Here is a 13,543-nt window from a genome sequence, read left to right on the forward strand (position 1 = left end):
CAGTATGTATGTGTGTGTGAGAAATTTGATATGATTTATATATATACACACACACACACAAATAGGTTCAGCATTGATTTTCTTGCCAAACAAGTTATTGCAGTCAATGCATTCCAGCCATGTCATGTGAGCTTCAGTCAGTCAGTCATCGAACCACTTTATCCTCCACCAGAGGGTCGCGGGGGGTGCTGTGCCAATCTCAGCTACATCGGGTGATAGGCGGGGTACACCCTGGACAGTTCGCCAGTCCATTGCAGGGCAACACACAGATAGAGACAAACAACCATTCACTCTCACACTCACTCCTATGGTCAATTTAGAGTGTCCAATTCACCTAATCCCCACATTGCATGTTTTTGGACTGTGGGAGGAAGCCGGAGAACCCGGAGAGAACCCACGCACACACGGGGAGAACATGCAAACTCCATGCAGAAAGGCCCTTGTTCCAACCGGGGCTCGAACCCGGGTCTTCTCGCTGCAAGGCGAGAGTGCTACCCACTACTCCACCGTGTTGCCCTCATGTGAGCTTCAGTTTTTTTAATTGTTCCAATCTTCGCTCGCACAACTCTATTAAAACACGCATAGAAATACACATTTCTGTGCACTCTATGATCCAAAAGGAGAAAGTCTTACATTACTTGGTCCCTTTCTCGTTTATATATCGATAGCAAGAAAATATGAAGGAGGAGGAGATGAAAAAACGCACCTCGTGTTCTTTCTCCGTATATAAGTGATAAGTAGTTCAAACAACTCCTTTAATTAACATTGGGAGTAATTCCAAAATTTGACTGAGTAACAGATGCACACCTTTATACTTAAAATCAATTTTCTTCCATGGTCTTTCTTTCTTTTTGCCATTATATATAACTAACAATTAAGGATATTGGACAAATAAAACTGTAAAATCAAATACAGTCCAAAGAAGTCCTATGACTGTATCGGACTGGTATTTTGGTATTGGTACACACTCGAGCTTGTGATATCAGTATCAGACATGAAAATGTCTTTCAATCTTTAAGTTTCAATCATCCTAATTCCACTGATGTGGCCTCTACAATTCAGTTCACTCTCAATCACTCTTTTCTGTGCTATAAACATTGGCAAACAGAACTCTCGTTGCATTATGATTCATAGACCTCGGTTTGCTCAGGGCTGAGGAATTCCTCCACACCTCAAGTCTTATATGTGTGATGTGTGATTTCCATGTCAGGTTTTGATCTTTAACCGCACCTAAATGTCTCAACTGAGACTATATTTAAATTAAAAACTCCATCTATCGTCACGCCACTTTTTAATTTTGACCATTTCGTTTATGTACTAGGACCAGTGATTTTGGTTTGGAATCTTTAAATGATCAGAGTTACTGCAAAAAAGCTATATTAATTGTTGCCTGTAGTTCAGGACTACCCCTCTTAATTTATATGTTTGTAATTTAGATAATAAAATTAATTTTTATTTTCCTTTTAGAACCCAATTTTCGACTAAATACTTTGTCAGATTTGAAGACGTGTCTTTTCAAATTATTGTCTTTTCATATTTGTTGGTTTATTTTCATAATCTTTATTTACTTTTATGTATTCTCTGTGTTTCAACTTTTATTAAATCTGTGGATGGTTTTGTTGTTATTTTTTTCCTTTTCCTTTTTACAAGGATTTTTGCAAGCCCTTTGTTATGCAAGGCATTTCATTATAACATCTTTTACACATTTGATTCTAAAATGACTCAAGATATTACAATTTAACATTCAAAGCAATAATAATAATAATAATAATTATAATAATAATAATGATGAATGCTTGATTTATGACATTAAGACATGATTTATTGTCATTATCATTATCATTGTTCTGATTGGATGGGCAAGCTGTCAATCTGGGGTTAGAGACTCAGGATCTGCCTCAGCAGCATGTAGAAGAACCATACAAAAACCCGCCACCTCCTTCTCATGCTGGTCACCATGCTCTGGCACACATTGCTGTGGGATGGCATCCCGTTCTTCAACCACACATTTGTCGCAAGTCGGCCAGTGTGGTTGTGTTTGTCACTCTGGCACGAACAGAACGCCCAAGCCAGGACTGCAGGCAGGCCATTCATCCTCTCCACTCCCACAATTCTGGAAGTATAGTCTCAGATTTTCCTTGATGTGGCACCAGTTAAAAGAGAAATAAACAGGCTTTTCCAGCAGTATAAGGTGTAATGGCAAGAAGCATTGGCACAGCAAAGAAATAAACACATTTCCAATTTCCTACTTTGTGTGGTAAGTTTATCTATATATATGGTTTAATGATGGTTTAATGCAATGCAACTGTTTTAGATTGCAGCAAAAGCAACACAACAGTCACTGTTTAATGGATTTAGATTTAATTGGGGGGACACTGTAACATGTTTTAGATACAGCTTTCACTTCTGCTGTTGTGTCTTGGATTTATTTTAGGCAATGCACTGACTTTACAGAAATCGAGCACATTGGCATTGCTAATATTTCAGTTAGTCATGTACTTTTGTTTTGTTTGTTTTTTGACTGCGTATAATGTTACAGCTTCAGCTTCATTTGAAATACACAAAATCACACACTGTAATGGTGGAATGTGTCAATAAAAGTTGTGAAAAAGGTTTTTTTCCCATGTCTGAGTGATGTAAGTATTGCTTTGGTGCTGTCTTAACCCGAATCAGAGTGTTTTAACTAAATATGGAATTAGCAGCTCAGACAGACACCAACTCAAGACAGCAACAGGGCTTGAAAAAAAGAAAGAAGTGGTAGTAGTTTTTGGTGCTGGTTCAGCAGTTGTTGCAGCAGTTGTTAGTACAGCAGTTTTTGCAGCAGTTGTTAGTACAGCAGTTGTTGCAGCAGTTGCAACAGTTGTTGCAGCAGTTGTTGTCATTAGGTGTGGTAGGTGCAGTAGTTGTGGTAGGTGCAGTAGTTGTGATAGGTGCAGTAGTAGTGGTTGGTGCAGTAGTTGTTGTTGTGAGAGTGTTACATAGATTAGTTCCACAACAGGCAGGTCCACTGGTTATACTGCCAACATCGTTCATAAAAGGTAGTGTCCCCAGGCTGGCAGATGCTGCACACATGTTTGTAGATGCACAACCAAAGGCAGGAGAAGTGGTGGCCCCATCTGACACTGAAGATGAAAAGTCATTTCCATTATTTCACAATTGTATTTGTGGATTTTAGATTTGATTAGATTGGAAGTCATAGCCTTGATTATTTTTTCTTTTTCCATTTAAAGCTACGACAATCGATCAGTCTAAGAAACTTTGCTGAAAAAAACCCCATAGCAGCCTCAAACTGAAAAGAAAAGTAAAAGTAATTTCAACCGTGACAGTTCATTGTGGGAACACAGCTAAATTGATGCCAAAATGACAAAATGAGTAAAAGATAAGAAGATGACTCACCGCTTGCTTGAAAGCAGCGATCCTCTGTTCCAGTACATGTGATTGAAGTGGTACATAGAGAGGTGTTAGGGTCACATACATAACACTGAAAGCCGTTGGGTGATGGAGTAGTGGGGACTGAAACAGAAAATAATGACATTGTGTTTATGACAAATTGAGAATATTATCTCTCTCCTTATTAGCATTAAATGTGATAATCATCCACCTGTACTTACAAGATAGAGTGGCTGAGTTGCAGTTATCTGTGTTGCAGCACGTAGCAGATGCAAGTGCACTTGAAACACCCAAGTTAACAGAAAATGTCTGGGAGCTTGTGACTGGACACAGGGAGGACGATGCACATGCTTTGAAGATTTGTGTTCCAGGAGTTCCCGATGAAACCACTGCAGAGTCAAAATGCAGTTTGTTAATTATATTTTTCAAAGCACACTTGTTTGTCAATGAATAGTTACAAATGACGTGTTGAAAAATGTACCTGTTATGGCAGCAGTTATACACATGGTCTCTGTGTCACATGTTAGTGGCACTGTGCTTGTACAATCGTCATCTGTGCAAGTCTGACACACAAGTGCTCCAGCTGTAAAGTGAAGAGAAATATATGAATCACATCCATCGACACAACAGAGTCTTCAAGATTACAATATTGTTACTGGTGACTATTTTAAATGAGATTAAAATCAGATTTTGTCTTAGCAGCTGAAGGGTGATTGCATCAATATGAACCTGTGCTTTACCTGTGCTGGAGAAAGACCAGATAAGAGTCAAAGAAAGGAACAGCTTCATCGCGAACTACACGCCAGGTCTACACCGTAAACGAGTCTGTCTGGGCGCTGACTAACACGGAGGCTCCTTATATAGGTCTTTGAATAAAACGAAAACAACTTCAGCAATTGGGCGTGTTGTTATTTTAATGTCAGACTCTTCTGAGCTCTTTTTGAAAAAACACATTGTGTCGACTCCTCAGCACACCCTTTTTGTTTGGCTTTGTGGCCAAAAAATATTAATATAACATTGAAGACATTTGAGACAGTGAATGTCTGTTGTTAAATATCGATACAGCTTTTAAAACACAAGAGAACTGAGTCCAACCCGCACAATCTCACTCTATGAGAATCAACTAAAACCAGTACTTTTTTTTCTTTTTAACACCAAAATACTCAGCATTTGACACGCTGAACTTTTATTTTAGCCTATAATAACTTCATAATTAAATAATTGAACTGATAAATCATTTTCACAGGGTCAATTCCACCTTTTGGTTCAGGCCTAGAGTTCTCAACGGGTTGGGCCAGCCCAACAATTTGAGCCTGGTTCAGTCCAAAAAATCTGCTAATGAGGCAGGTCGGGTCGGGCCTTGGGTTTCATTTTTCTGCTCATAAAACACATTTCTTGCAGTTTGTAAATTATATGTTGTTTGTTGTGAATCACCACTGTTCATGTGTGGTGAAGAGTAAATCTGGCTGTCTGCTTGATGGAGAGGGGCAGACCTGACGCCGCTACGTGCGTAACCCCCGACACTTTGGGCATGTTAGAGTCATTTTTGGAGCCCTGGAGGGGGACAAATATCCCACTCTGCATCTTTTGCTGCTATGGGCAGAACGGCTCAGATATCACTGCCAGCAAAATGCCAACGATACTGCATAGAGCGCATCCGTGCGTCAACGGCATGCGCACCAGTTTTGCGCACCACTCCCCAAAGCCGCAACATTCCTGTGGCCGAACTTCAAGCAGTTGCGGATGCTGCTCACTGACCAAATGGCAAATGTACAGTATTTGAAGTCCCGCCTGTACCGGAGGACCCATATGATGCAAGCCAGGAGTGCTGGGTCAACAGCAGCAGCAGCAGAAGCCGCTCCGCTGCAAATAAAGCACCGCGCTTGGATCAATGGGAAAATGTATTTAGGGCCGGGTCGGGTTCGGGTTTAAAGACCCGCGGGCTGGATCGGGTCGGGTTGTAATTTTCAGGCCCATTGAGAACTCTAGTCGGGCCTTATAAAAGAATGTTCTCACAGATCCACTGTGAGAAAACATCTGAGTTCCTTTTGTCAAGGACATTCAAGTCTATTGACTCACACATTAAACAAGTCTTTATGACACCAGTGCAACTGCATGAAACAACACATTAAAGGGATGCTGAAGAACTAGTTCATCCCCCACGATGTTCCAGTAAGTCAGAGAAAAGCCTCCCGTTGATCTCTCTCCTCTTCCCCTACCTCTCCTCTCTTCCTTCTCCACCTATTTCTCCCTTTCACCCCGACTGGCCAAAGCCGCCGGCCTCACCCACTCTGAGGGTGATTCAGCTTTATAATATTGTCAGTTTCCTGAAGTAGGATGAGGTAGAACATGGGCCGGTTTTGCACCATTTTCTGGAGTGGTTCAACAGGATGAACCTTGTTCCTAAACACACCAAAGACAAAAGAAAATGACTGTAGACTTCAGGAAACTGCAAACCTTGCAGGAATACACTAAACACTAAATCTGCCTCCTGTGAAAAGTCCGTAGCTGACTTTGCTCGGCCTATTTACACCACTGTATTTTAACATTGGTGGCAATAATTTCTCAGGTGGTGCTAGGCATAAAAGATTTGAGAACCACTGCTTTAAACCACACAAAAAACCTCAAGAACCAAAATCTTAAAAAAAGTTATTTTAATTTTTCTGGGTTCTGGCTTGTGCTCCTGCTTGCACTCCAGCTCGTGGTAAATGAGCAGTCAGGTGATGCATTTCGATTAGCGCAAGAAAGATGCGAAAGTGGATGCTGAGGCTGAGGTGGCAGCGGACACACTGGGCTTTTTGTTAGACTTTCTGAAGCTGTTCTATAAAGCACAGCGAGAACTTGAGCGAGACAAGTATCCAACACTTAATTGTGTGTGTGTGTGTGTGTGTGTGTGTCTCTGGTGTGAGAAACTGAAACGCCACTGTCAGCCCATTGCCCTGCACTCCCCTCAGCAAGCTGTCGTGCGTAAACGGCACCAGATGCGGAGAGTCGAGGCCCAGAGCTCTCCGGAGTCAAACCCACTCCTTCTAGGCTTATCTAGAGTGCTGAGATGTAAAATAACAGAGAACTTATTTTACTTATTTGTTCCAACTACCAAGTGGCCTAAGTAAATGTATAAATGACTCATTCTTGACAAAAGGCAGAAGAGCTGTGTGTGTGTGCACATTTGAATAATGACCAGGCTGTAAATGGGTTCGGGCTGTCAATCAAAATGTACTTGTCGGGCTCGGGCCAAATTCGGGCCAATTCGGTTGGGCTCAGGCCTTGTCAGGTCTAACTTTTATGGCCTGATTACAGCTCTACAGCAGAGTCAATTATAGCTAAGTCAAATCAATTTTATTTATATATCCCAACACTAAAAGATTTTTTTGCCTTGAAGGGCTTTACAGTCTGTACAGCAAGTGACACCCTCTGTCCTTAGACCCTCACACTGAGTGAGGAAAGATTCCACAAAAACCCTTAGGAGAAAAATGGGAAAAGCCATTTGAGCTGTGGTGTTGAAGCTCTGGAATCAGGGATGCCTGTAAAATAAGAACAAACACAACAAAATTAATCAAACTGGTACAAAACAAAACTACGTGCAGGCAGTGCGCGTGCAGTAAAAATTTTGAGAGTGCATTGGTGAACTGAATGTCCGCCCCACCGGTGGGTGGAGATTAGGCCCCGCTCACCAAGCAGAAAAAAAAAACATTTCCACATCCGAGCCTCGACCCGGTTCCCCTCTCCTCAGCTGCAACCCACTTGCACCTGATCCAGAACCAGGAGGGAGCTGGGCATCTGACTCTGTCAAAATAAAAGCATTACATCTAATGTCAAGCCTCCTTGAAAGTCTGATCTGATGCTTTATGTGCGCTGCGCAGCTTCCCCCAAATCATCGGCGCAGATGCTGTGCAATTTAAAATTAAGCACTTTATTACAGTGACTGAAGAGTGTGTTTTTAATAGCGGATGCAGCATGGGTCGCAGTTCTAATATTAACAGGTGCAGCCGGGTGTGGATTTGATGTTATGGGGTCGGTTCTGGTAGTGAGCCTTACTGGCACACAGTCGGACCGACTCAGCCGGGTATTGTGATCCTGCCGGCGCCACTGAAACATCACCTTGAACCCATCCTTCACTCCAACTGCACACCTCTCCACTGTGTCACTGTCCTCACATGTCTGCCACTCCCAACTTACTCACACAATACCACAGTTCCTCTCTTGGCATTGATCCTATGCTTTCTTTAGATCCACAAGGACACAGTGTATCTCCTTCTGGCCTTCTCTATATTTCTCCATCAGCACTCTCAAAGCCAAAATCACATCTGTGCTACTTTTTCAAAATATATATATATACTCTCTCTCTAAATATGGATGAAATAACTTCAGTTACCAACACCTAAAATAAGTTTAAGATTAAGATTAACTTTATTGTCCCACAAGTGGGAAATTTGTCTTGGGCCCTAGACCCATGCTGCAGTGGTAAAAAACATACAACAGACAAGTAACTTATGAATCAGCCAATCCATTATGTCTTTTATGATACACCATAAAATGTCTCTGTGAGAAATTCACCCCAACTACCCCCGTAAAAATAGATTTTCATCTTCTGTTGCCAGTTCAATAACAGAAGGTGTGGCAATGTTTCAGCAAACAACAAGACAGCACAATAACTCTGGCCCATCCTAGCTGACGTCTGTCAACTGTATATACTCTGTTGACTGACACTAAACAATGATTCAGGACACAGCAGGACAATAGAGTCGGTAAAAGAAAACAAAATGTGAGCATTTATTTTCCACAATGGCTGTCAGGTTGGGTCCGCAGTGTGTGACAACTGCTCCTTCACACAAAGAGCATCTCTGTTGTTCGTCTGCTGCTGTGTGAGATGCTCTTTTACAGTGTTTGCCTTTTGGGAGTCATACGAATATTCTTTCAAATAAATACTGTAGGTAATCCTGGTCATTCAGTTCAGAAGTGACATTCATTTGTGACTATGTACTTGGGTTCAATGGGAAATGTGCCATCCTTCATGGAAACTCTGAGCCATGCGTATGCAAACGGATCCGATGGCAGAAGGAAGAATGACCAGAAAGTGTTTCATTCCATATTTTACAGCTCCTTAGGGACTGGATATTGTACAATAATTCATTTACATTGAAAAAAAACAAGCAAACAAAAAAAACTACTGCACATTCATTGTATATTTCATCTGTTATGTGTATATACTCTTTTTACAATGTACGCGCACTTATCTGCTGCTAATGAACCTGTACCATAAACTTATTTATTGATTTGTATATACCATGTTTTGCACTTCGGACCGGATGCTAACTTTTCAATCATAATAGAGATGAATCTAATCTAATCGAATATAAAAATCTAATTATTATTGCTCACAACGCGATTCTGTTTTGTGCAAATGAACAAGACATTCCCTTGTTAAGGAATCACAGTGTGCATATTACATAAGGGCAGATACCAGTTTAGTTCACAATGAAACAAAAACAAAATTAAACAGTCTGCTCGGAACAATCATTCAACAATAGAGCTTTGACAAAGAGTTCAACACATAGCACAGACACAAATAACTTTAAAAAAACCAAAAATCTTTTTTTAATCTTGAGATCTGTTAACCTGCACTGCCCAGATTTCCATTAAATGTTTCCTGGATCTAATACAATAATTAAATGCTCAAATGTATTTAAGATGGGAGTGATGTCACCTTCAGGCAAACAGCATAGCGACATGTCCGCAGATAAAGTCACTAAAATGTGCAATGTATTCACTGTGAAACAAATAAGACGGACGTGCAAACAAGATAAAATGTACCTTTACTGATGGTGTATTGATTGGTGGGGGGGGGGATTCACATCGAAGCAGGAGCAAAAGAGTAAAGAGTTAGATAAAATAAGAATGAAAATTTGAAAAAAAATACTGTTAAAAAAAAAAAAAAGGTACATGGTTGACATTGCGTGCTAAAAAGGCTAATACAAAAAAAGTAAAAATATTAAATTATTTAAAAAAATGAGCACAGGTCTAAAGCGTAAGAAGTTTGATAATAAAATTAAAATATATGTTAAACATCTCAACTAAACAACAGGGAATTACACACAAGTTTAGTAGCCTACAATGACACTCTAGGGTTGACATCTTTAAAGTATTACAACAAGGGCCCTTTTAAAGTGTTAAAAGAAAATTTAGCTGCACCATTCAATTGTCTGTATAGCTGGTATGAAATTGATCATCCTTTTTATCTTCATTCTATTTACATTTGGTATGTAGTTGTTTTATACATCTTATTATTTCACAGTGTTTTCCGTTTCAGGGACTTCCTTTTTTTTCTTTCTCCCAAGCAAGCTTCATGAAAATGGGTTCAAAATGTAGGAGCAATTGATTAGTCAAAAGAGTCTGTTTCGCCAAAATCGCCAATTAGTGAACGTCCAATCCAAGATGGCGGCTCTCCTGTAGGTTTTAGAGCATGGGGTGCCAGATTTTCTTGACCGTCCCGACCTTATGAACGCGTGGACCAGATTTCGTCCATATATGTTAAACCTGCTGCTCAGGCCAACCTTTTGGAATAAAGATAAAAAAGCATGAACTGCTGCAGCTATTCTTTCTTTCACTTGTTGAAATGCAGTACATTAAAAATGTCAACCCTATTTGAGGCCATAACGTTTTACATATATCAAATTTCTTTAATTTCATGTAGAAAATCAAGGTCCATGAAGGTACTAGGTTTCTTGTATGTCTGTGGTTGAAAAACAAAACAAAAACAAAACTATCAGACTGTAAAAGAGTAAAAGAATACACAAGAAAAACATAAATAAAGTGATAGGAACATTGTTTTTGAGCACTATAGAGCATTTTAGAACAATGTTTCCCAATCCTGATCCTCGGTGACAGCTGTCCTGTATGTTTTAACCCCCATCTTTCGTTTTTGAGATACTACTGTAGATGCAGGAGAGAACTGAGCCGTATGACCTTACTTTTTGCCTTCTGGAACTTCACTGAAGTTTCACAGGCTTCCACTGATTGGTCAAATTACACGAAAACCACTTTCTGTGATCTCTGTTGATTTGGCTGGGTGAAATCCACCTGTTTCTCATGGTAAAGCACAGTCATGTAGTTTCAGATGGCTACGGAAGTTATTGAAATATAATTCTTTGGACAAGGGTTAAAAGATAAGATGGGAAGATGTTGATAGGCTAGGTAGAATAAGGCAGCACGTTGTAGTGCAGTGGCCTGGACCATAACTGGGATACAATAAGACAAAAGGGTTATAGTTTATACTTTATTCCACTTTAAATTACATACAAGGGAACATAGAGACTTAATGTAGTCAGATACTGGACTGGAAAAGAAGATAATAAAAACATCACTGATGTTCTTACAGCCTATAATTAATTCCCTTTAATAAAAGACTGTGAGGTGTAGCACTGTAGAACAGAAATAGAATTGACTGACATTGACATTGACTGAGAACAATGTTTGCATCTGTGTGTGAGAGAGGGAGATGTACAACCTACGTAATGAATCAAAGGGGTGGTTTTATTTTTATGAGCCCTATTATAAATGTAAAAATAGAGCGGCTGGACATGTATGACTGAGATTGTTTTCACACTATTGCTGGAACACTAAGTCACATTCTCCGTGCCAAAAGGTCAGTGGAATAAACATTTATTGACTTGCCCACGGGGCACACGGTGGTGTAGTGGTTAGCACTCTCGCCTTGCAGCGAGAAGACCCGGGTTCGAGCCCCGGTTGGAACAAGGGCCTTTCTGCATGGAGTTTGCATGTTCTCCCCATGTGTGCGTGGGTTCTCTCCGGGTTCTCCGGCTTCCTCCCACGGTCCAAAAACATGCAATGTGGGGTTTAGGTAAATTGGACACTCTAAACTGACCGTAGGAGTGAGTGTGAGTGTAAATGGTTGTTTGTCTCTAGCTGTATGTGGCCCTGCGATGGACTGGCGAACTGTCCAGGGTGTACCCCGCCTATCGCCCGATGTAGCTGAGATTGGCACAGCACCCCCCGCTACCCTCTGGTGGAGGATAAAGCGGTTAGATGATGACTGACTGACTGACTAACTTGCCCACTCTTTTGGCAAAACCCTAAACAGTTTGGCACACTTTGCAAAGTTCTTTTCCAAACCGCTAAAACATTATCACATGCTGAAACATATTTTGTATCATATGCAACTGTCCGTGTGTTGAAAAGGTTTTTAGAGAGAGTGTACAAAACATCTTGCGTCTCCTGCACAAGCAAGCACATTAAAATGTCATGAACCCTTCCAAAGTTGTATTCACCCCTAACCTTTTAATAACCTCCCCGCCTGACCTGCATCAAGAAGTACTGAAGGAGAAGACGAGACAAAAAATGAAGAAGAAAATTCGCTCATCTATTGGTTAATACAGGACAACTTTTCACATCCTCCACATCAGAGCAAAACATGAAGCTGCATCAAATCCCATCAGTCTTGGGTTGTTTATTTTGTTTTATGTGAACATACGACACATATTAGCTATTAGACCTACGTTTCAGGCAGACCAGAGTTTGCTTCTTTGGTTCGGATCAGAGTTCAGTTGCGCATTCACACCCCCCCAAACGAATCGGACTTTCTGAGCAAACAAACCCAAACCTTCCTTACCTAAAAGTACCTATATTAAGATGCAAGCAATTACAGGAATCCAATCCTTTAACTAGATACTGTTTTATAATAACAAATTAGCATTGTATGATTTTGTTGCCAATCTTTATGTCCTAGCTATTCAAACTGCAGTTACATGAGAGTTCACTGCTTATTTTCTGCCTCCCACTAAATGCCATTGTAATCAGTGACCACATGAAGCTGATCTTTACCTTTCAGAACTCAGCCACTTTGATCCTGCACAGGATCTTAATTATAATCTATGAAAACACATCCGTCCAAGTACAACAACTTTGTTAACTTTTATTTAGATTAAGTTAAGAATCCGTTCCACGAAGCTTTTGTAAAAATGTAAAAGTAAAAAGTGTTGTTATAGCCTACAATGACACTCTAGGGTTGACATCTTTAAAGTATTACAACAAGGGCCCTTTTAAAGTGTTAAAAGAAAATTTAGCTGCACCATTCAATTGTCTGTATCGCTGGTATGAAATTGATCATCCTTTTTATCTTCATTCTATTTACATTTGGTATATAGTTGTTTTATACATCTTATTATTTTACTTGTTCCCTTTTTCTTTATTATGGACACCTGACAGGTCCAACAGTTGCCCATTGTTCAGATACAATAACTTGGATGACTGTGTACCATCACAGACTGTTTTGACTGATCAATTGCTCCTACGTTTTGAAAGCATTTTCATGAAGCTTGGTGGGAGTAAAACAAAAAGAAAGAAAGGAAGCCCATCAAATGACCCTGATAATCTTATAACATTTGGCACATTTCATAGTTATATTAGCTCCATTAAGTGATTGCTGTCAACAAACAAAAGACAATACGACCAAGTATTGTGTCAAACAATCATTGTCAGAGATCATTGCATTTTGCATGTGTCAGTTCAGCTAAACAATTTGTATTGGAGTAACTCGGTAGTTCTTCGGTTACTATCTGCACTGAATGTCTGTATCTAATCTAATCTAATCTCAGTGTTTCTAACTGATTTACAGAAGAAGAACCAAAATCCATTCCAGTCATTAAAGTTGATTTCATCTTGAGTGGTTTTATTGTTTTCTATCATAATGTATTTTTTCTGACTTTAATTCTCTCATTGCTGTTGCAGGCAGACGCCATCAGTGAATTACGTAAAGGCGAGTTGGCAGCTTCACAACATTCCAATGATTAACAGCGACAAATAAGTGTGACGCATAAAAAGGACATTCTTTTATAAGCCATCATCAACGGGTAGGCCATATCCTTCGCCCTGTTAGAATGATGACAAGATAACCGATAACAAGTTTTTAGAGATGGAGATGCTGAGCTCTCTTTACATGTTATGCTCAAGGATGAATGAAATAAAACAGCAAAAGAGAAAAGAAAAAAAGTAAAATTAGGAAAATATAAAGATCCCTGTGGTATGTTATACAAAGTTTTAGTTATATAAATATTTTTAAAATTATTATCATTACATTGTATATATATCTTTAAAATAGGCAACCTGTTAATTAGTACCTATTATAATATATATT

General features: G+C 39.8%; 1 protein-coding gene across 1 annotated transcript; it reads right to left on the reverse strand.

Moving 5' to 3' along the window:
- Window positions 1-2,352: 2,352 nt before the first annotated feature.
- Window positions 2,353-4,306, reverse strand: LOC122781090 (keratin-associated protein 9-7-like). The gene is made up of 5 exons (XM_044044596.1): window positions 4,131-4,306; window positions 3,872-3,973; window positions 3,612-3,779; window positions 3,397-3,513; window positions 2,353-3,122 (listed from the first exon to the last, which is right to left on the reverse strand). Exons 1-5 carry the CDS (start codon window positions 4,177-4,179, stop codon window positions 2,779-2,781), a joined length of 780 nt encoding a protein of 259 aa, XP_043900531.1. The 5' UTR covers window positions 4,180-4,306; the 3' UTR covers window positions 2,353-2,778.
- Between the last annotated feature and the right edge of the window lie 9,237 nt (window positions 4,307-13,543).

Source organism: Solea senegalensis, linkage group LG14, assembly GCF_019176455.1.
Source record: "Solea senegalensis isolate Sse05_10M linkage group LG14, IFAPA_SoseM_1, whole genome shotgun sequence".
NCBI lineage: Eukaryota > Metazoa > Chordata > Actinopteri > Pleuronectiformes > Soleidae > Solea > Solea senegalensis.